At 38.2% G+C, this 21,998-nt stretch overlaps 1 protein-coding gene across 11 annotated transcripts in view; it reads right to left on the bottom strand.

Annotated features, from left to right (window-relative positions):
* Positions 1-14,792, bottom strand: part of LOC149842539 (transmembrane and coiled-coil domain-containing protein STS1-like) — a 158,952-nt gene extending 144,160 nt beyond the window's left edge. For 9 of the 11 annotated variants that reach the window (XR_016430778.1, XR_016430779.1, XR_016430780.1 and 6 more), the window contains exons 1-5: positions 14,349-14,792; positions 14,164-14,245; positions 10,568-10,927; positions 7,394-7,559; positions 7,128-7,280 (exon numbers count right to left, since the gene is read on the bottom strand). Coding sequence is in view for 8 of the 11 variants with exons in the window: in XM_089999261.1 (XP_089855387.1) it covers positions 7,128-7,280; positions 7,394-7,559; positions 10,568-10,927; positions 14,164-14,245; positions 14,349-14,584 (997 nt within the window). In the remaining 3 variants the exon portion in view is untranslated. Of the gene's footprint in view, positions 1-7,127; positions 7,281-7,393; positions 7,560-10,567; positions 10,928-14,163; positions 14,246-14,343 lie in introns of all 11 variants that reach the window. The other 2 variants (XM_089999266.1, XM_089999267.1) reach the window with 1 other exon arrangement.
* Positions 14,793-21,998: the final 7,206 nt, after the last annotated feature.

The following is a 21,998-nucleotide window of genomic DNA, read 5'->3' as shown; positions in this document are numbered from 1 at the left end:
TGTTGCGTACTGCGGTGAGTAGGATGAGAGGTGTGGGGTTGCCTCGAACACGCAATGGCGCGTGTAATTCACATAATGACAATTATGCGCCTTCACAGGCAAGATGCTCAAGTGGGTCAAAAAACTAGAGCATGTAGAATGGGACGTCGGTTAAGAAACCCCCATCGTGCCCGTTCGACATGGTTCATCAAGAGAGAAGATGGATGGTACAAAACTCTGATGGACAAGCCATTAATGGCAGTCACGGGCAAAAGACCTAACTTCCCCAGTCATCGAAGGTTAAGGGAAATGCTACAAAGATAGCCACTTCTGCAGAAATTCAGATGCATTCATAGGCCTTTGGAGACTTACTCTCTTGGTCACTAGTCGTCCCCTTAGGAGAGGACTCAGTCAGTCATTCAGAGTAGCATCAAATACATAGCATAATGGACCCCTGAATCGATCTCAATTGTTTCTATGTTTTGTGCCTTATGTGTACCCACAATGGCTAGCTAATAATGAGAACAAAATATAACCTACGCACATGATTATGAGATATGCGTGTTGTGACGTGAATTGATTGTTTGTTGGCTCGATAGTTCAGTATGCTACTCGTTGAGCTATGCACATTTGTCGAGGCATTACTCTAGTTGGTTAAACTGCTTACGCAGTTCTTTGCTAAGTAATAACTAGCTTCTCATACTAGTTAAAAGCTTATAATAATAGCATTATGCTAGTTGCTACATATTAGCATGTGACTTGCTTTACCCCTTGGTCGAACTGTTTGGTGCTTATTGTAAGGTAACACTAGTTGGTTTGTGTCTCTTATGATTGATGTGATTGCATACAGCTCGTAATCTACGAACTGGTTGCAAGTAGGATTGATATAGTCGTTTGTCTTATAAGCTACTTACATATTGTGATATAATTGATGTCGTATGATTGCTTATCATGTGTAGCTTATAAATTGTTTGTGATGCAATGGCTTGTACCTTACGATTAATGTAGTTATTTGTCGATGGACTGAACTATTTAATGGTAATTATATGTATTGCGAGCATCTATGTAACAGGGATTCGGGTAGCAGGGTGCCGCACCGGCGTCGACGCGACTCAACGCGGGTGCGGCACCGGGTGTGGTCAACCCAACCCTGGGTGCGTTGACCGCACTCAAGGTGATTTCGGTCCATTTTTTAGATTATTTTTTTAAAATTTGCCTATGAAATGGGCTGCAAAATTTTTAAAAAAAAATCTTGGGGGGGTGCTGCCGCCCCCCTATAACCCCCCCGCCAGGGGCGGCCCCCCCTGACTGCGCAGCAGGACCCGCACCGGGGAACCCTCGGACCCCCCCTTTTATATATATATATATATAGTACATTTTTGTCCATGCCGCACCCTCGCACCCACACCCATGTGAGATAGGTGAGCATTGTTATGAATGTTTGTCTTATTTAATTGCATTGTTTGACTGTTGGATAGAGTTAGTTATTCTTCACCTTTAGAATCAGTTGGATTGGTATAGTTGCTTGTTTAGCACTATGGTCCTTACTGCTCTTGTATTTAGTTGTTTGCTTTACTAGAGTTTTGCTCACTCCACAGCACGTTTGGATAGCGCTACTAGTTTTGTTTCTCCTGTTTAGCTTAGCAATTATCTGGATTATTGCAGTCTTTGTTCTTTCTTGTTTTTGGCACCCCTACTAGTTTATCGCGAAACTGACCCATTTCATGAGCAGGTGATATTCAGGTTATACAGCTTGCGATGGTACGATGACGTGATGAGATCAAGATAAGACCCCTTCTTTGACGTTTCGTTCATGAGGACATTTTGGTAAAATATGGTATAGAGTTTTCTTTGAAAGCCTCTCTTTGATTAAACTCCGAATTATTAAAACTGTATTACCAAAACTCTGTTTCTTATATTTATTTCAATAAATATATTTGAGTTGCAAATTGGTTTGTAAAAGAAAAGTTTGCGTTGTAATACGCCCAAGATCCAAGGACTTGTTAATTCAAACATGATCTTTTGCTGAACTTCTCTTTTAAACTCTAATAAATAACCGTTTTCAAAGCTTTTAACCTTTTTCATAAAAGGTTTCAAGTCTAGGATTTTGGGGCGTTACACAAAATATCAACGATGATCAGAACAAGAACAATCCTCAAGGACTGAACTGCCATCGTCGTGACTGTTATATCTGTCATAGTATCATTGGGCTCGGGTGTGACCCAACAGGAATCATAGTCAAGGAAATAGAGATAACCACGCACCCTGAGATGCAAATGTCGTTCAGGGTGAAGAAGTTCGTCAACTTGACGCAGCGCCAACTATTGGGGCAATGTAGATGAAGAATGCAAAGGTGACAGCTACTACGGAACCACGTGTATGCAAAAAAATGATGTACTTGAAACTCCTACTCAATAGAAGACTCACCACAGAGTTGGTAGACACAAGTGCTGCGCATAACTTTATCTCTCATAATGAAGCAGAACGTTTGGGATTACAATGGGAAAAGAAGGAGTCACATGAAGGCGGTGAACTCTGAAGCAAAAGCCATCTACAGTGCAACCCGTAATGCGCCAGTGTGAATCCATAACTGGTCAGGAAGGACCGCATTTTCAGTAGCACCGATGGATGTTTTCAAAATCATCCTTGGGATATAATTTTTGAGAAGTAATAAAACAGTGTTGATGCCTCACATGAACACTATGAGCTTTGAGGTTGAGAATCAGCCCTACATGATAGTCACGCTACCTACAGAGAAGCTTCATGAGTGCTTTGTGTCTGCGCTCTAACTAAAGAGAGGCATAAAGAGTAGTGATGAAACTTTTTTAGTCACGATCCGAGCAACAAAAGAAGTGGGTGAAGTCGCTGATGTCCCAAGGGCCCTAGTGCTCGTGTTGAAGGAGTTTGGTTAAGTTATACCCGTTGAACTGCCAAATAAGCTAAATCTGAAGCGCGAGGTAAATGATCAGATTGAGCTAATACCGAGTGCACGGCCACCCTCAATGGCTTCATACCGTATGGCAATCCTTGAGCAGCAGAAACTGCGAAAGCAACTGGATGACATGCTCGAAGCAGGGATCATCCAACCATCCAAAGCTCCCTTTGGAGCACCTGTGTTATTTCAGGCAAAGCATGATGGGTCGAAGTCTGTGCGTCGACTACAGAGCATTGAATAAATTATCAGTAAAGAACAAGTATCTGCTTCCTTTGATCGCGGACTTGTTTGATCAACTCGAAAAGGCTCGGATTTTCTCTAAGTTGGACCTGAGATCAGGGTATTGGCAAGTAAGAGTAGCTGAAGGAGACGAAGCCAAGACCACTTATGTGACACATTATGGGGCGTTCAAATTTCTTGTTATGTAATTTGGCCTGACGAATGCACCTACAACCTTCTCAACCTTGATGAACAAGATTTTCTACTCAGACCTAGATAAGTTTGTCCTGGTTTACTTGGACGACATAGTGGTGTACAACAACTCTATGGAGGAGCATATTCAATAACTTCAAATTGTGTTTCAAACTCTGAAGGATTACAAGTTGTACTTCAAGAAGAGAATGAAAAGTATCCATTTGGTCAGGGGAAGCTCACTTTCTTGGCCATGTTTGTGGGAGGAGGCAAATTGAAAAATGGACCACAAGAAGGTTGAAGCTATTCAAGAGTGAGAGTCGCCTGCTAAGGTTCTCGAATTACATTCTTTACTGGAACTTGCCAACTACTACTGGCGATTCATAAAAGGATATTCTCATATTGTCGCCCTGCGTACTGATCTGTTAAAGAAAGACAGACCATGGCTATGGTTTGACGCCATGGTCTGACGCGTGCCAGAAAGCTTTTAAGAAGTCAAAGCATGCCCTGACAAAAGAACCTATGCTAAGGTTACCAGATTGTCAATAGTCATTCGAAGTGCAGACTGACGCATCTGACTTCGCGATTGGAGGGGCGTTGCTTCAAGAAAGACAACCCATTACATTTAAGAGCCGCGAGTTGAATGTCGTTGAGTGATGATACACTGTGCACGAGTGTGAAATATTAGCAGTCGTGCATTGTCTCCGCACATGGAGGCACTATCTTTCAGGGTTGCAATTTGTTGTGCACACTAACAACGTTTCGACGAGCTACTTTCAGACTTAGAAAATGTTGACTCTAAGACAAGCTCGCTGATAAGATTCTCTGGAGGAATTTGAAATGGTCCTTGAGTACAAGTCAGGCAAGACCCATCTTGGTGCTGACGCCTTGAGTCGAAAGGCGGAACTTGCAGCACAACTCACTTGGGTCGGCAACGTTAGCCAACCGACGAGCGATCTTCTTGAGCAAGTTCGCGAAGCATTGAAGAATGATCATTTGTTAATGCCTCCATGTTCTCGAGCAAGTTCACACTTTTATTTGAAGCTAATACGAATATAATGGTCATTTGTTAATTTATGATTTGTTTGTAATTTCACATGTACAGCATTATATATATATATATAGAGAGAGAGAGAGAGAGAGAGTGATAGTGATGCGGAGCAGGACTGGGTCCAGCCTACACCAAATGACCCAGGCAAGGGACCGGGTCTGCACATGGGGACTGACAATCAGATCCAGGTGATGTGTCTGATCCAGATGGTGGTACCAAGGCGCCCGAATAGAGCACTCCTGACGAGTACGAGGAACGCAGGCCCAGACGACCCAGATCCAGCAGCAAATGGATGTTGTCTCGGGTCCAGGACCGGACCCGGATCCAGCAGGGCCTTTAAAAACCCCTCTAGGGTGGCGTGCAGGGGGTAGTGAACAGAAAAAATCGCAGCAGCCTTTCTTCTTTCAGCAGCTTTACCTTTCGTTGTTTTCTCCTTTATTTCTTTCTGTCAGACGTAGGCATAGTGCAACAGCCGTTTTGCATTTGTTCTTTATTTATTTCCTTGTTTCCTATTAGTTGGACTGGCTTTATCTTATCAGACTCTCATTGAAAATAAAGCATAAAGAGTATTGTTTTACTGTTTCGGTAGCCCTTTCCTCTGAATATTTTCACTGTCATCGCACGACGTGGGTTGTGCCTTCGGTTCAGCCCACAGCACACGAACAGCATCCTGTGTCTGCTGCTTATCATTGTGGTGTCTTGCACGACGTGATGGACGAGTCCATCCATTCAACATCCAAGAGTCGCAGCAGCCGGTAACCCACTGCATCAGATAGGGTGCTCCAGTTGCGCCTACAACCAACTAGTAGAAAGCATGAGTATAGGCTGCATCTTCTCAATCGGACCTCATAGATGTATTCAGCATTGTCTCTTTGACAGCAATCATACCTTCGAACAAGCTTTTCTAGATGTAAAATTATGATCTTTCAAGTCATGAAATTGTCAAAACATTCTGGTTTGTTTATCTATGAAGATCTTTAAAGACCTACCTGCATTCATAATCACATGATCTAAAAGTTGTTTTTTACTAAGAAATGTATGTAGATCATATTTATAGGGTTTTTGATTGACAACAACCTGCACATTAAAACTTATCATGTTGTACCATTATGCCCATATCTCTATAACATAGGTCTAGCGTTTGGGTGGGGGTGTACTCTCTCTCTCTCTCTCTCTCTCTCTCTCTCTCTCTCTCTCTCTCTCTCTCTATATATATATATATATATATATATATATAGTCACCAATGTTGGTCTTGGCAATTTCTCGGCAAGTTTTGATCGGAAGTTTTTTTTCAAAAAGATGCTTTTCTCAAAAAAAAAACTTGGAAAAATATCTTGAGGTTTACAATTTTTAAATATATAAGAAATAATACATTTTATAGTATTTGTCTTGCAAAAAAATAGAGAAATAATTAGAAAAGTTTTTAAAAATATAAAAGAAAAAAACTGACAAGTACGTAAAATATATCAAAAAGATGTTTTTTCAAAATCTCATGAAAATATCATGATACCATCGCAATATCTTATGTTCTAGCAATATTTTCAAAATATCAAGATGACATCAGGATAATATCAGTTGACCTTGAAATATTGATAGTATCACTAGGCAAATAAGAAAGTACGGTAACAAGGTGTCACTGAAAATACAGTTAAGGTTCTTCTTGCCTAGAGAGATTCTAAGTAACCAGTTTTCTATTTCTCTATTTATGTAAAGCACATACTAGAGGGTCCTGAATACTTTTGGTCCTGAATACATTGGTTCCATGCAATTTCTTTCATCAAATCGCATCAATCCCCGTGAATTTTGTTCAAATAATCAGCTAAGTTATATCTTTCAACTAATGACATTTTTGCCTTTCACTCTAGGTTGTGTCAACCATCTGCTTCTACTGTTTTATCCTTTTTCCATGCTTCCTCTCATCTAGCATTCTGAACACCATGAAAAAACTGAAGAGGATTAATTTTGTTCCAATTAAGATGAATTAACTGGACACCTATAAAGATAAGGAACATTACTCATGGCAGGAGAAAATTTAATGCATGTTAAAGACCAGGCTACATTGGAGGGGAGATATGGAAAATAAATTAATGAAGAACAACACAGATTTTTCCTATTATTTCATGGTTGAAAGGGACAGCGTGACAAAATAAAGGTAATAATCATGGATACCTGGTGCATGATGACAGGGCATTCTTCAAAGAAACATATCTATAGGTCAAAGAGTGGTCCCTTCTATATCACTTCCAGAGAAGGGAAAAAGAGAACTTCTGTATTGTTCACAGCACTGGTAAAAATGTAGAGCAACTTCAATAACATTTTTTAATTCCTATTTCAGCCCCACATGAAAAAAAGATTACCACTAAGAATTTGTTCTTAGAGGGTAAAATCAAGTAGTTGAAGACGTAGAATAGGCGCCGGGGGGCAGGGCTCCTAGCCTCGGAGTTTTACGCTGCCGGCACAACGACCGCAGGTATGGCAGGCTGAGCCAGCGCGACCAGGTCTTTGTGCCGGGTGTGGTTTCTTCGGGTTATAAATTCAATAAAAGTAGTTGAAGACATCATATGAATTAAATAATGAGCTAAATGACGCAGCATAATCTAATGTGACAACTCAAGCAAATAGAATGAAAATGGCCAGTATTGTGCTCTGAACATTCTCAATCTCCAGTCTTAGTAATCATTTCACGAAATTGACATTTAATCTTTAAAAGAAAATAAAGTAACACAAAATGTACAAAAGATCCTCACTACCTCCAAAAGAAGCGGCAACAGCAACAGATCCCGCAACTGATCCAGCAGCACTGGCTGCAGCAGCAAAGCCACCTGCACCAATAACAGGGACAATGGTACCAAGTGTGGGTGCCAACGCACCAAATCCAGCTGCAATTGCTGGAGCTGCTAGACCTGTCAAACACAAAGTGAAACTAATATCTCACAGGGACATTGCTTCACCAAAAAATTGTACTGCAAATATAACGTATTGTTTTATACAAGTTTAAAGCATTCCAAAACATTACCACCAGTTATTGCTAGCAAGGTTCCGCCAGTCAATGCAGCAGCACCAATAATACCACCTTGTTTCCACCTGGACCATTTACTTTGTTTTTCTTCAGCTTCTGGTTCAGCTTCATTGGCCTTCACAGAAGCCATAGCAGAGCAAGAAATGATAAACTCCAAAGCTTCCTGCACAGGTTAACCCCTTTTTCACTTCAACACTAAGTGACCCAGCATTTATCTAGGAAGCTAGACCTTAGGAATATCTAAAAGTAAAATTGAATAATACAATTATTGACACAAGGTGTCCATTTTATATTCCAACTTTATGATAGGACAAATAAAATTTATTCCAGTACAATGTTTCCTCGTTATTTACATGTGTTATGCTACTTCACTCTATGTGCCATTGTGAGGTATCTGCTATGACCATAAAAGTTGACATGTATGGATCTTAGATGCATATTCACTTCTTGAACAGATTTAAAGCCATTTTCTCGGAATAGACCTAAAAGTTGCTATGATTTTAATATGATGATGCATAGGTAATAACAGAAAGAAACAAAGTCTCAAGTGTTAGTTTATATTTCCCAATGCATGTCTTACATTTGCACCACTGTATTTGGCATTCTTGGGACAAGGTATGGATTTACTATATAAAGGTGCTCTATGGAGTTGGAGGCTGTCATCTGGTGTGACGATATTTGGCTGGTTCTCAAGTCTGGGCATACTCATTCTCTCAGCAGGGTTAAAAAATTTCAGTTCAGCATACCGTACTAACTATGTTGGGAGGAGGAATCTGCACAACACCCACAACGGTCCTGCTCCTTTCAGACTCTTCAAGCTTACTTTGACAGACTTGCTGCTTCATGTCAACATAAATTCATGTTACAGAGACCTACTTTTGGGGCCATCCATGTTAAAGGGATCTAAAACCTTTTCCCAGAATTTGGAAATGGTGGTTATTGTCGACATGGTGGTATATATGGAAATAGTGAGACAACCACATCCTTAAACGAGTACAATCTTGTGTTCTTTCAGTGTATAAGAGGATTCAAGGGGATATTGTTCCCGTCAGAATGCTGGTTCCTACCAGCTACCAACAAGATGATTTATTTTCTGTTTGTTACAATGAGAAAGTACACCATGGCCAGAGATGTGTCCATGCTAGTCTTAGTCTAGCATACCTAAGATCGCCATCTCGGTGGACATAAAACTCCGTGGGCACCCCCCTCAACCCCCAAAGAGTCTCTTGCCTGGCCTTGTTGCCAGGGGACACCCACATGGAGACATGAAATTGGGGTAGGGGGAGATCCCTATCCATGAGCCAGTCACCATGTTGGCAACACCTTGGAGACCACAAATAAGGTGAAGTTGTAAGGAAGATAGGCTGTAAGAAGATAGACGAAGAAGAATGAGTAGAAGAAAGAGAAATCAGAGATGAATAGAGCAATGATAATAATCCTGCTCATCTCACGTCTTAACAATATACACATCTTACGACAATTTGGGCTGAGACAAAAAAAAATGCCCCAAGTAATATAAAACTTAGCACTTCCCTGACTCCATCCAACTATCGCTATTGTACAAGAAATAAGGACAGAAATGATCATATACAATGCACATACAAAATAGGGACATATCTCATTCAACCTTTCTTTAACACTCCCTCTCAAGCTGGGGAGAAAATGTTCAACATCCCCAAATTGACACTAATATTTTGAAGCCCCACTCTGTTTACAGCTTTAATGAGTATGTTGGCTAGTTGGAGTTGCGTGCGCACATAATGAACCTCAAATTGTTTGGTCTCAATCTTCTATAATGAAGTGACAGAACATTTGCATATGCTTAGCTCTTTCATAATAAAACAAATCTGAGCCAATTTGTATGGTGGCTTTGCTATCACAAAATAATGAGATTGGTTTCTTGGACTTGAGCTTCAACTCTGAGACCAATGATTTCATCCACACCTGTAAAAATAAATGGTCGTGTCTAGGGACATGGTTGGTGTTTAGGACATTGTGTGTATTATGGTGTACATAAGTTAGTAGAGCATTTGTAATTTTCATTATTTTGCAGTATTTCTTTTTACCTTAGTCAACTAGATAAGGATTTTCTGTTGACTTTGTAATTCAGGGTCAAAGAAAAGGGATCGACCCCTAGAGAATGTATATTTTCTTTCAGCCCTAATGAAACACTTTATTCTCTCATTCTTGTTTGGGTTCCTCTCATTAACCCTTGCTTCGATATGGCAATAGAGCTAAGGTTTTGAAGGACACCAGTGAAGACTGCATCTAAAGGGAAATTCAGATAGAACTAGCGGTTTAAAGCCTGGATAAACCTAATTTCAGCAGGAGACATCAGGGAGCAGGTGGCCTTACCCTTCTTCCTAACAGCTAACAATTTGGAGAAAGTTTGTGTGTAGGCACTGCTTCAGCTAGATATTTGTTTTAGGTGAATTTAAAAACAAGTTTTGTGGTTTTCGTGCTCTATTGACATGAGTAACAAATATTCTCAGTTTTCTGTTTTTGCCCAAAGTTTCTGGCTAGATTTGGGAAGTGTTTTGCTCCCTCCCTCCTTCAACATTATGCAAATGCAAATTGGCCCAGGGTGGTGGGAAGGTGTTTGGTGCATTATGCTCAGGCATGTATTCACAGAAAATGTAAAGCATTAAAATTCACACAAATCATAGTTCATTTTTACGAAAAAAAGATGTTATGTTAAGTTACATATAAAGCAACTAAAATGATTACTGCAGTATATTAACGGGTCTAAAACAAACACATAGTTGATTGATGACAACATTGATAAACCTTAGATTGCACTTTGGATCCCTGTGGTCATAAGTCTTGAACATACATGTGTATAAAGTTCAGCTTTTAATGGGACATGGACATGGATATCCTCAGAAGGCTTTTCTAGCCCTTTGTTTTGAGGATCTTCATGTCCCGCAAGAGAAGGGTTTATGTTTGATTGCTGGAAATATATCTAATAGACTATTTACTTCTTGTTTTACTTTTATGGCATACCATGGAGGGTCCCATCAATTTTACTTTTTGTTCACAAAAAAAGGAAATGTGCATTAAAAGTGAGCATAAGAAGCCAACATTATTCATTAGTGAGAATGTTTCCATTACCAAAGACAATTAACTATGTTAACTATCTGCAACACCAAATAACAGTTATGAGATACAAACCATTTTAATCCACCTGATGTTAAACCATGCTGCCAATAAACGAAGTGCAGCACGATGCCGAGCATCATAGCCCTTTTTCAATGTAGAGACTTTCTTGTCAATTTCAGAAGTATCAGCCACACAAGCAGTGAGAAGTTCAAACATTACTGCTAGCTTACAATGATAATTTAACGTCTTCCCTTCGAGAATTTCCTTATCATTCAATACCGTTCTTTGGGGAATTTCTCCATCTGAATACACCTCTGAACTATCCCCTTCCAAACTCATTACCATAGCATCAACTGATTTGGCCAAAGCAAGCAACTGATCAGAAGTTTCAGAAGCTCTATCATAGCTTTCCTCTGAAAGTATCCTCAAAAACTGCAAAACAATCAAGAAAAGAAAAAGCTGTGTTAGAGGTTATGATTTAGTGAAATACCGTGAAATTTAACCATTTAAGAAACATCCAAAGGATACTTGTTCAACTTTCCAAAAGAATCCAAAGTTTCTAAAAATTGTCTAAATTTTCCTTCTCATTATCTGGTCACCTTTTGAGTATACGAGTTAAACCACTTCCTCGTGTGTGTGTGTGTGTGTGTGTATAGATAGATAGATAGATATAGAGAGAGAGGGTAAATATTGGCTACTAATGAAGGTATGGAACTAATGAGCTAGAAATCATAGGTGCAAGTTGTATTAACTCAATCTAAACCTGCAGGTGTATTTACCAAGGAACATGTTTTGGATCAAATCAAGTTACCAAAAAAATTAGAGTCTTCTCCCAGCAAATTTGAGCACAATATGAGCCTTCTTTTTTCTCCCTCTAAAGAAAACATGTGAATGAAAAATACCCAATTGAATGCATGTTATCTACTAAATAAACTATGATAAACACATCAATAGGTTTAGATCAAGCATAAATCACCTGCAGCCATGTGTTTTGCTAGAAACTAACTTGGGACTTAACAAAAATTACATACATAAATATATATATAGGTTAATTTTTGCTACCCTAGTGGGTCAGGATGTAATGAGACATGCAGAAATACAAAGAGTGCTAATAAGCACTTACAATGTCCTACAATGGACAAACAATAGCCAAGTCCACAAAGGGACAATACATACACCACAAAATATTAAAGTCTCCTTATTGAAAAGAGAGAGAGAGAGAGCTCTCGAGAATGATCAAATACAAAGGGGTTCACCCCTATTTATACAAAAGGAATAGGAGAGGAAAGGGAGGCCACATGGCCTCAAAAGGAAAGCCAAAAGGGGGCTCCCATCAAGTCGTTGGGGGCCCCAACGACTCTATGGAGGGGCCCCTTAAATGGCTTAAAAAAGAAAATAAATAAATACAGAAAAATAAAAAAGAAGAAAAACAAGTACCCCTATCAAGTACTTGTGAAAAGACCATAATACCCCTATCGGGTATTATGGTGTATTTAAATAAATACATACATATATATGTGTATTTTAACACCCCCCTCAAACTTTACGGGGAGACGACCGAAAGTTTGCCAAGGAGAAACAAGAAGCGAGGAGCATGAAGTGCTTTAGTAAAAAAGTCTGCGAGCTGTTATTCGGATGTGACGTATGACAGTGTAACTGTCCCGCGGAGATACACATCACGAACATAGTGGCAGTCCATCTCTATATGTTTGGTCTGCTCATGGAATGTGTGATTGTTGGCAATGTAGATGGCACTTTTGTTGTCACAGCAAAACTTTGAAGCACCGGAAATTTCAACTCCCATATCTTGAAGAAGACTTCGAAGCCACACAAGTTTCATTGTAGTAGTTGTCATAGCCCTGTATTCAGCCTCGGTAGATGATAAGGAGACTTTTTGTTGTTTCTTGCATCTCCAAGCAATTAGTGAATCTCTTAAAAAGACACAGAAACCAGTCGTTGAGATTCTATCATTTGGGTTTCCTCACCAGTCAGCATCAGTATAGGCAAGCAAATTTAATGAAGAGAGTGAGGATAGAAATAGCTCTTTAGTTATAGTGTTTTTTATATAATGAATAATTTGAAGCACAGCACTCATATGCACAGTTGTAGGAGCATGTTGGAATCGGCTAGCAGAGCGAACAGCGTGAGCGATGTCTGGCCTGGTGATGGTCATATAGGTGAGAGATCCAATGAGTTGTTTGTAGGGTGTAGGATCATCCAGAAGAATCCTATCCTTCAACCGTAGTTTAGCGTTGATAACCTCTGGAGTCTCCACCTTTTTGTCATCAGAAATTCTAGATTTGGAACATATATCTGCAGCAAGCTTCATCTGTGATAATATATACCCTCGAGGAGAGTATGCAACTTCAATGCCAAAAAAATATTTGAGAAAACCCAAATCAGACATATTAAAGTTCTTTTAACATATTTTTAACATCAATAATACCACTTTTATTATTGCTTGTGATGATCATATCATCAACATAAAGTAGAAGAATAACAATACTATTACCTTCACTTTTAACAAAGAGAGCAGTGTCAGTATAACAAGAACGAAATCCCAACTTAATCATGATAGCACTAAATTTATCATACCAAGCCTTAGGGGCTTGTTTGAGACTATATAAAGTTTTTAATAATTTAAGAGTTTGACATTTTTCAAGCTTAATTCCCGGCGGAGGGTCCATATATACTTCTTCATTTAGTTGACCATATAGTTATCTATGTTTGATGACATATATGTTTTGTCACCTGCCCAATTACTTTGTCAAGATCAGTTTTATAGATTGAAGCACTTTCAGATTGATTATCACTTTGTCAAAGACAAGATTGAATCTGAAGAAATGGAAGCAAAGTTTATTGATTCAGATCAGCAGGTAGCAGATATATTTACCAAAGGACTGTCAAGGGTTGAAGAACTAAGTTATAATTGTTTGATGATATATATGTTAGAACTGAGCACGTATTTCAAGGAAAAAAAACGTCATCAAAGTTAGAAGAGTATTTATGAAGGGGCATGTTTGTAATTTTACCATGAGGCATCCCACCATGGGACATTGATGTAATTAAGAGATTTGTTTTGTGTTCTTTGTATCTTACCCTATTAGGGTTCTCATATATATATTCAATAAAGTCGTGAGGTGCAGCCCTCCACCGAGAAAGAAAATCAAGGGTTAACCGTCTCTCTCTCTCTCTCTCTCTCTCTCTCTCTCTCTCTCTCTCTCTCTCTCTCTCTCTCTCTCTCTCTCTCTCTCTCTCTCTCTCTCTCTCTCTCTCTCCTGGTACAGATTTGGGGCTGTGTTTTACACATTGTTTATAGTTGTAATCAAGTGATTAGGATAAAATGGGCCAACTGAAATAAGGCGTTCAAAGGCCAAAACCTTCATCACTTTTATTTTCTATTCCTTTTCGTAGCACACAAGCAACTAACAACGAAATCATGTGAAGAGAATTGCCTCAGCAAACCATGCATCATTTCCTAGACAGTAACCTGAAGGGCATCAAGACCCGAATAACCAAAAGGAAGCAGTAACCAGAACCAATTCTTACATTTCCGCACAAGTAAAACGCGATAAAGAAACGGTAATTGATGGAATCAGGCAAGCAACCACCAAAAGCATGCAAACCTATCTTCATCAAACAAAAAGGAGGATCGTAATCGCGCATACCGCCCCTATATGATGTTTAGGCAACGACATCGCCGCCGTTTCCTCGAGTGCAGGCCATGATTTACGCTCAACATCCAAGTGCCTGCATATGAATCGCTCGACGACGATCATAACCGAAACAAAACAAACTTGGAGGGAATTGGGGGAGGAGAGGGAAGAAACCGTTTTTGAGAAACGTACGCAACCTGAGGACAGGACGGAGAAGGCCGCAGCTCTCGTGTGTCCAAAGACGCTCACGATCATCTTCGGTTTTCCTTCCCGCGAGTTCTAGATCATCATCGAAGCGACCATGATCGCTGTCGGCGTCGGGAGGGGGGATGCCCAAGGGAGAGGTCTGGTGGGTCTGGGCTTGGCGCAGCGCAAGAGCGAAGAGCGCTCCCGCTGCATACTTCTCTCCTGGCGTCAGATAGGCGATCGCCATGCTTATGCGTCTTATCTCTCTCTCGATAATAAGAAGAAGAGGAGGGTTGCAGAAATTTTGGTGGGGAAGTCAGAGTCAGGGAAGGAGACTTGCAGACAGAAAGGCCATCTCATCAGTCGGTGGCAAAAGTTGGGGGGAAGCCGCCTGACTTGGCAGTGGGCAACGACTTCACTTCACCTTCACGGCTTCACCCATTAGGCCACAGCATAATCATGTTTTTCGAAAACCCCGGTTTAAATGGAGGGAGGATCACGTCAGAGACTCAGAGGCGCCTTGGATGTCGTTCATCTTAAAAATGGATCACACCCATCAAAACATTAAACAAGTTCATTGTGAACTGCTCGTTTTAAAACATTTCAATGCCATCCATCCGAATATTAACGGAAAATGACGTTTTTGATGTGGCAAAATTGAATTTTTATCAATCCATAAATTTAGATAAATCTGAACTTTTTTATTCATTCAATTAACACGTTTTTTTCTCTTTATCTTGGCAAGTGTGAGGATAAGGTAGGTTGTAATACCCGATAATTTTTCAAAGATTTTTGTTTGAATATATATATATATATATAAAGTCATGAATAGTTTTGGCAACCTATTTTATAATTTTTGAATACACGGTTGCGACCACATCAAAATTCTGAAAAAAAAAAATACAAGTAATTTTGTCAAAATCAAAGCCCGTAAGCTTGCAAAACATGTCTTACAACCTCAAAGACAAAATCATAATTTTTAAAGTCAATTTTATAAGTTTTGAACACTTGGTTGCATTTGTATCAAAAATTAAGAGTTTTCTAAAGTGCTTTTCATGAAGGGTTCTTTTAGAAAAGTTTTTCTAAAGACTTTTTAGGTGAAATGCTATCGAAATATGCACTCTAAGTAAGTCTCTTACAAGAATCTAAGACATTTAATGAATTTTACATTTGCACACTAGTCTTCATAGATTTTTCATCGAATTCTTTAATTATTGTCATCTTTCTTCATTGCCTTAGCTGAAATGCAGTTGATTCACTTGTTCATCATCAAAACCTTGTACTTGAACTATCGTGTACGGCTTCGTTGTCGTAACACCCCATGTTCTAGCTTAAATGAGCCTTGGGTTGGATCAATTGTAATTCAACCCTGGTTCTAAGGCCCAACCAGTCCAACCAATTGAACTGGACTGATTGCCTATTAGTTACATTAACTAAGTTTACTTAGTTAATGTAACTATGTTCAATTATATTATTTATATATATACACACATTAAATCAGGGTTGACTGGACTTAGTCAACTGGTGAGTGAATGAGTATAACTCTCTAACGACATTTATAAAATGATTATTTTACCCTTAAAACTTGTTGAGCATGTTTTGAATGCATTTTAATTTCGATTTCGATGAATTCAAAACCGTTCGATCAACAGACCCATCAGTCGACCAATTTTCTCGCGCTAATTTTTTAAAGCTAAAACGTCGACTGTCTGAATTAGTCGATCGGACAGAATGCTTGTTTTCAGAAAATTTAGCAGCAGTCGACTTAAGTTTTTATCAGTCGATCAGACAGAACGTGTGTTTTCAGAAAAAATTAGCAACAGTGGACTGAAAGATTTTTCAGTCTACTAATGATATTATCAGTCGACTAACTTTCAAAACTTCAGATTTTCAAACGGCTATGATAAACACATTAGTCGACCAACGATCTGCTAATATTTGTTTTCAGTCGACTAACTATTGTTTCAGTCGACTAATTTTGTCATTTTTCTTAAAACTTTTAAAAGGCATGTATTTTCATTTTTCAAACGTTTTGATCGTTCAAAAGTGACTGTTTTGACACCCCTTCATACCCTCAACGTATGAAATTTTTCAACTATAAATATGAGTGCATTCCACACTCAAAAACATCAAATCATATCGAATTACATTGAATTACAAATATCGAATTCTTTGCTTTTCACCCATCTTCATTCAAGTATTCATTTTCTCACTCGATATTTTCACTCCAATTTTCCACTCAAATTCTTTTGAGAGGCAGTGAATTCGTGAGTTGAGTATTTCAACAACCTCAAAAGCCAATTGCATTCATAAGAAGGGCTCGTAGGTTGATTGTAAGTTGCTTATATTTTTATGTAAAAAGAAAGGACTCCTTGGTTTAGAGGAGTTGTTTGCTTTCAGTAGGTTTGTTACTGAAAGTGGGACCGAAGTTTGTATGTATGTTCTTGTGTTTACATGAGGTTGATAGTAGAAATCTCAAGCGGATTTTGCTTGTGAACTCGTTGTAGGTCTGGAAGACCGAACCAGGATAAATTCTTGTATTCTTTGTGTGATTGCTTTGTGAATCTCAAAATCCTTCAAATTTCGAAAAACGTTATTTAAAAGCACTATTCACCCCCCCCCCCCACCCCCACCCTCACCCCCCTCTAGTGCTCGTTGTCTCGATCCTACAGCACTTTCATGGGGCACCCACTATTTTTCTCTCATAGTTTTGGTCAACTTTCACTTGTTAAAAAATGGTCATCTGCATCCCTTCTCCCCTATAAATAAGGCTCAAGCCCCCCATCCCTTGAACACATCCTTACCTCTCTCTCTCTCTCTCTCTCTCTCTCTCTCTCTCTCTCTCTATATATATATATATATATATATATATATATATATATATATATATATATTCCTCCCTAATTCACTCCCTCTTCTCCTCCACCATCTTCACCACCTTCCATTCTTTTCTTTATTTTGGTGGCTGCACCGCTTAGCCCTGTAACTTTCAGCCCTAGCACCAACCTGCTTTTCTCTTTCGGTACTTGATTCAATCCTTGGCCAGATCTTTCGCATTTTTCAGTTCACTTACCAATTTCTTTAAGCAAATCAACTTGATTTGGTTGCTATCATCACCGCCTCAACTCAACTAGGTTCCGTCAATGCAGTTCATCCCTTTTTCACACATCAAAGGTTCAACTTAGAGGAAACATTTTTCTGAGACTTTTGAGAATTTTTTCATCTCTTACCAACATTATTTACAAGGTAAGCTCTATCCAAATGTGTGTGGATTATGAATATTTAAGTATATTTTGGAAGCATGCATGTTCGCTTATATTACACATGATGTATTCATTTTGTCTTATATATATATATACATTGGATTTTGAATAAAGTAGTTTTAATATATGTCATACTTCAAATAAAATAAATATATTTTAAGTAAAACAATAAGTTTTTGTATGTACCATACCTTGAGGAAAATGATTATATCTCAAATAAAATAATAAAATAGTAGTTTTTGATATGCATCATACTCTAAATAAAATATTATAAAGATGCATGCATATATTTTGAATAAAATAATATTTTTTGCTTATATTATGCTTTACGAAGATAAAATATTATAAGCATGCATAGAACAACGTGCATCAATGCTTAGCTCAAGAATAGAGGTCTGGGTTCAGAGAACCCTATTGATAATAGAATAGTCCACTCTAAATAAAAAAAGAAAAAGATCAATGTTCTAGAAAGCTTTCGGGTACAGAGTAGTGTGTAATGCATACTTTTGTTTTGAGATTAGCTCATATATGAGCTTGAAATAAATTTACTCTCAAAGTGTGAAACAAAGTACTATATGATAAATAAAACATGACTACACATAAAACTTAAGATATTGATCTGCCATATGGGTGAAATGCTCATATATTCAGAGCAAGTACTAATTGGGTTAGGTCCACATGTATGACTCTAGTTATCACCCGAAGAACGAGTACTTGGATTATTGAACCCCCATTCCGGCCTATACACTAGAAGGCACTTAAAATAATTTGTATAATAAAGATAACCCTTCTGATCCATTCTGTTATGATTTCTACCTTGGAAAAGGTAGATGGTACATGCTCGAATGATTTTGTTCTGATTTTTTAGAACGAGGCAACCCAATGGTCTCCACTCACTTGTAGGTCTACGGAGTCTGGAGCTATCTACGTGTCCTAAGTGATAGATCTCAAACTATTGCAGTAGTCCAGGATGCATCTTACTTTCTATTTTGCCTTAGCAGTGATTCTCCCGTTCACAGACTGCCCGCTTTGGGTTTGCTATAGTCACGTTCCCGGGATTAAAACATCTGAGAATAATACATCCCTGGAATGCCTCGATTGTTTGCCATGGTCTTCCCCCATATACCAGGGTGGATAGTTAATTGTCGAAACAAAGACCATTTTTAATCACAGTTTAAAATAAAAATATGCCTTAATTATGCAAACAGTTTGATTATGTATTCTATCTTACTTTTCTGAAAAAATATTTTATCTGAATTGACTGAATATGTTTAATATTCTGAATTACCGTAATTGGTATAGACTTACCAGTATGTCAGAAGTTTGACATTTTAATGGGTTTTTATTCAGGTACAGGTCAGTGAATGCAGTGGGGCAGGCGCGACATCGAGGAACTAGTACTCTTCAGAGGCTCTAGGGACTAGCTTGATTCTTTTCTTGATAATATTTTGTATTCTCAAGATTTGAACTATCTATATATATTGCCAAAAAAGTTGTAAATAATATTTTGGTTTTCACTCTAATAAAAGTTTTGTCTTATTTCACCCGTATAGCTTGCTCAAAGTTTTCAAAATTGGACTTAATTTTTAATCATTTTCCACTGCTTGTATTTAAAAATAAAAAATTTCATAATTTCCAGTAAAATTTTGGGTTTTAAATTTTAGGGCGTCACAAAGCTGGTATCAGTGCCTTGGTCTGGAAAGACTGGTCCAAGATCTGTCTTGCTGCCAACATTGCACTGTAAGTTGTTTCCTTAAATTTTTTTATATGAAATAATAAGTAGGTTGTTTACTACTAATACTTGTTTTGAATAAATGTCTTACAATGACATGATTGAGGCTATCAACGTCTTGACTGAGGCAATCAATCAATAATGAATAGAAACACACCAAATGAGGCAATAAATTCAAGAAAATGATTCATATGAATACCAACCTCTGAATGGCGGATGTCATAGGTGCCACTAGGTGCATATAACATAACTTTATCCTATGGACTATAAGATCTGTGAGTTCTATGGAAAATTGGGGCATATCATCAATGGATGTCAAATCAAGCACTGTCATGAAAGAAGATAGCAAGCAAGTCACAACCTCTCTGATGAGGCTTCATACACTAATGGTCCACCCCTTGCAAATCAAGACCTCACTGATGAGACATTACCTACCATTGACCCCTCAAACTGACAAAAAATTATTTAGACTCCTCCAATTATGTGTCACCTCCATCACATGTCTACACTCTGGCTCCACCTGCTTACAATTTGGAGTTACCTGCTCCTTTTGACTACCCTCCACATTTGCCATTATTGACATCTCTCAAATATCAATTAGCTTCATCTTCATCTAACTCAACTCCTGATTCACCGAAGTACACATTGACAGTTCCTACATATCATCTGTCTCTAATCCCAAGATGCAAGAGAAATGCAAGGAACTATATGGCACAATTCATGGGGATACCTTAGGAAGAAATAAGAAGGTTGTTTTGGAGTCAACTTATTGAACTCCAAATAGTTAGATGGCCTTTTTGTACAATTAACCAGCCCTGCTGTTAATTTTGTAACCGTTACGGATATTATGAATACTATTTTGTTATTTTCTCGCAAATATCTAGTGTTTATTTTTTGGGTCATTCTAATGTGAAGGATGATTCACTATACGAGAAAGAATCAGGATCCGCCTAACAAGCAGGACAATTTGAAAGGGTTCCTTATGGAGACCCTCAATAATCTGGCTACCGTTATCAGAGACCAGATGCAGGCCAAACAGGCTCCAAAAGCATGTCATAACCCTTAAACAGTTACTTACAAAAAGTTTTTGAAGTTGGGTCCCTCATCCTTTTATGAAAAGATTGATCCTAAGGCTTATGAAGCATGGATCCGAAAAATTAAGGAGAGTTTTTGAGTACTAGTCATCCCGAAAGATAGGAAGGTGGATTTTGGGGCATATCGGTTACAAGATGATGCTGAACATTGGTGGGCAACCACCTTAGAAATTAAATTCAACAACGGGCTAGTCCTGTGGAATCAATTCGTTGCGATGCTCTATGCCACTTATTTTCTTATAAAACTATTCACAGATATTACAGAGGCTCTGAAACCCAAAAGAAAAGACAAATTTGATCCGAAAAGAAGAGTGTGTTACTGATTTTTTTCTAAGTCAAAGAACAGTAGCCAACATTGCTATTGATTTTTTTACTTTGAAAACAATAGAATTTGAAAAAATCTCAACAAAGAAAAAAGAGCAAACAAAAATATCTTTCAAACGACATATGGCATGCTAGAAAGCAATAGATGGATGCCGAGATATGGCCTGAGGAACATTCTTAAAACAAGTGTTGAACAAGCATTGTTGCCCCTATTCTGGCTGATACTACATATTTTCTGGCTACCTGTGCCAGAAATACAAAAAAATAAAAAAAAAAGACAAAGAAAGAAGAGTTTGTTATATTTCTAACGCCACCGAAATCACAATGATCCGATGAGCAGTTGGTGAGATAAGCCTTTAGAAACACAAACTAGTCGACTGCTTCATTACACAAGAAAATATCATAACCCGATTTTGAATTGACAGAATGAAAGCCCCAGATGGGTTTTCGGCTCATGCTTAAAATTAGACAGATTTATATTTGAATCTTAGATTTTTAATGTGCCCAAAAATGCAAGTCTTTGATACTGGGTCGATGAGATACAAATAAAAGAGCAAGTATTTGTAGCGAGAAAAAGTCACTGAAATGACTATTTTTTACTATGCACCTTTGTTTTCAAAGGTTGTGGAGACAAAATCCGAAAACTAGTTGAACATGTGAAACGTAGCCACATTCACATGCTTTTCAACGAGCCTAAGAACATCAAAAACTGACTTATGAACAAAGAGATATGACTATAAATCTAACATAACATAATATAGAAAAATGGGATTATTGGATTCGAGGTGGATCCAATATCCGAAAATTTCCAAAATAACGAATCTACAAACCTCATAACATCATTTTTCCAGAAACTCAGATCTTGGAGTTAAATGAACGGTTCCACTATGATTATCATTTTGTTGATCCCTCCTGAATTTTAAAAACAAAAACAAGGGTTTTCCCACTAAAAGATATATTTTTCTTTAAAATGGATTCGAAATCGGACTTAGATTTTTGAGAGAGTGATGATTATTCTTCAAGGTAAAGTGTATTTTCTCCTCCAATGAAAAGGAATCAGTTGAACAAAAAACCCTTGATCTTTATTTTTAGAACGACGACTTTGCAAAGATTCATACCTCGTATGTGAGACCTAGAAAAAAAGAGTTTGAAGGTGGGAGCAGCAAAAACTTTGAAAAAAACAACACAAGTGATATATGAACATTAGAACAATCAAACCTTAGGAAAAATGCATCAAATAAACAAAAT

Source organism: Nuphar pumila, chromosome 3 (genome assembly GCF_984573655.1).
Source record: "Nuphar pumila chromosome 3, dmNupPumi1.hap1.1, whole genome shotgun sequence".
Lineage (NCBI taxonomy): Eukaryota > Viridiplantae > Streptophyta > Magnoliopsida > Nymphaeales > Nymphaeaceae > Nuphar > Nuphar pumila.
This window is presented reverse-complemented; position numbering and strand designations above follow the sequence as displayed.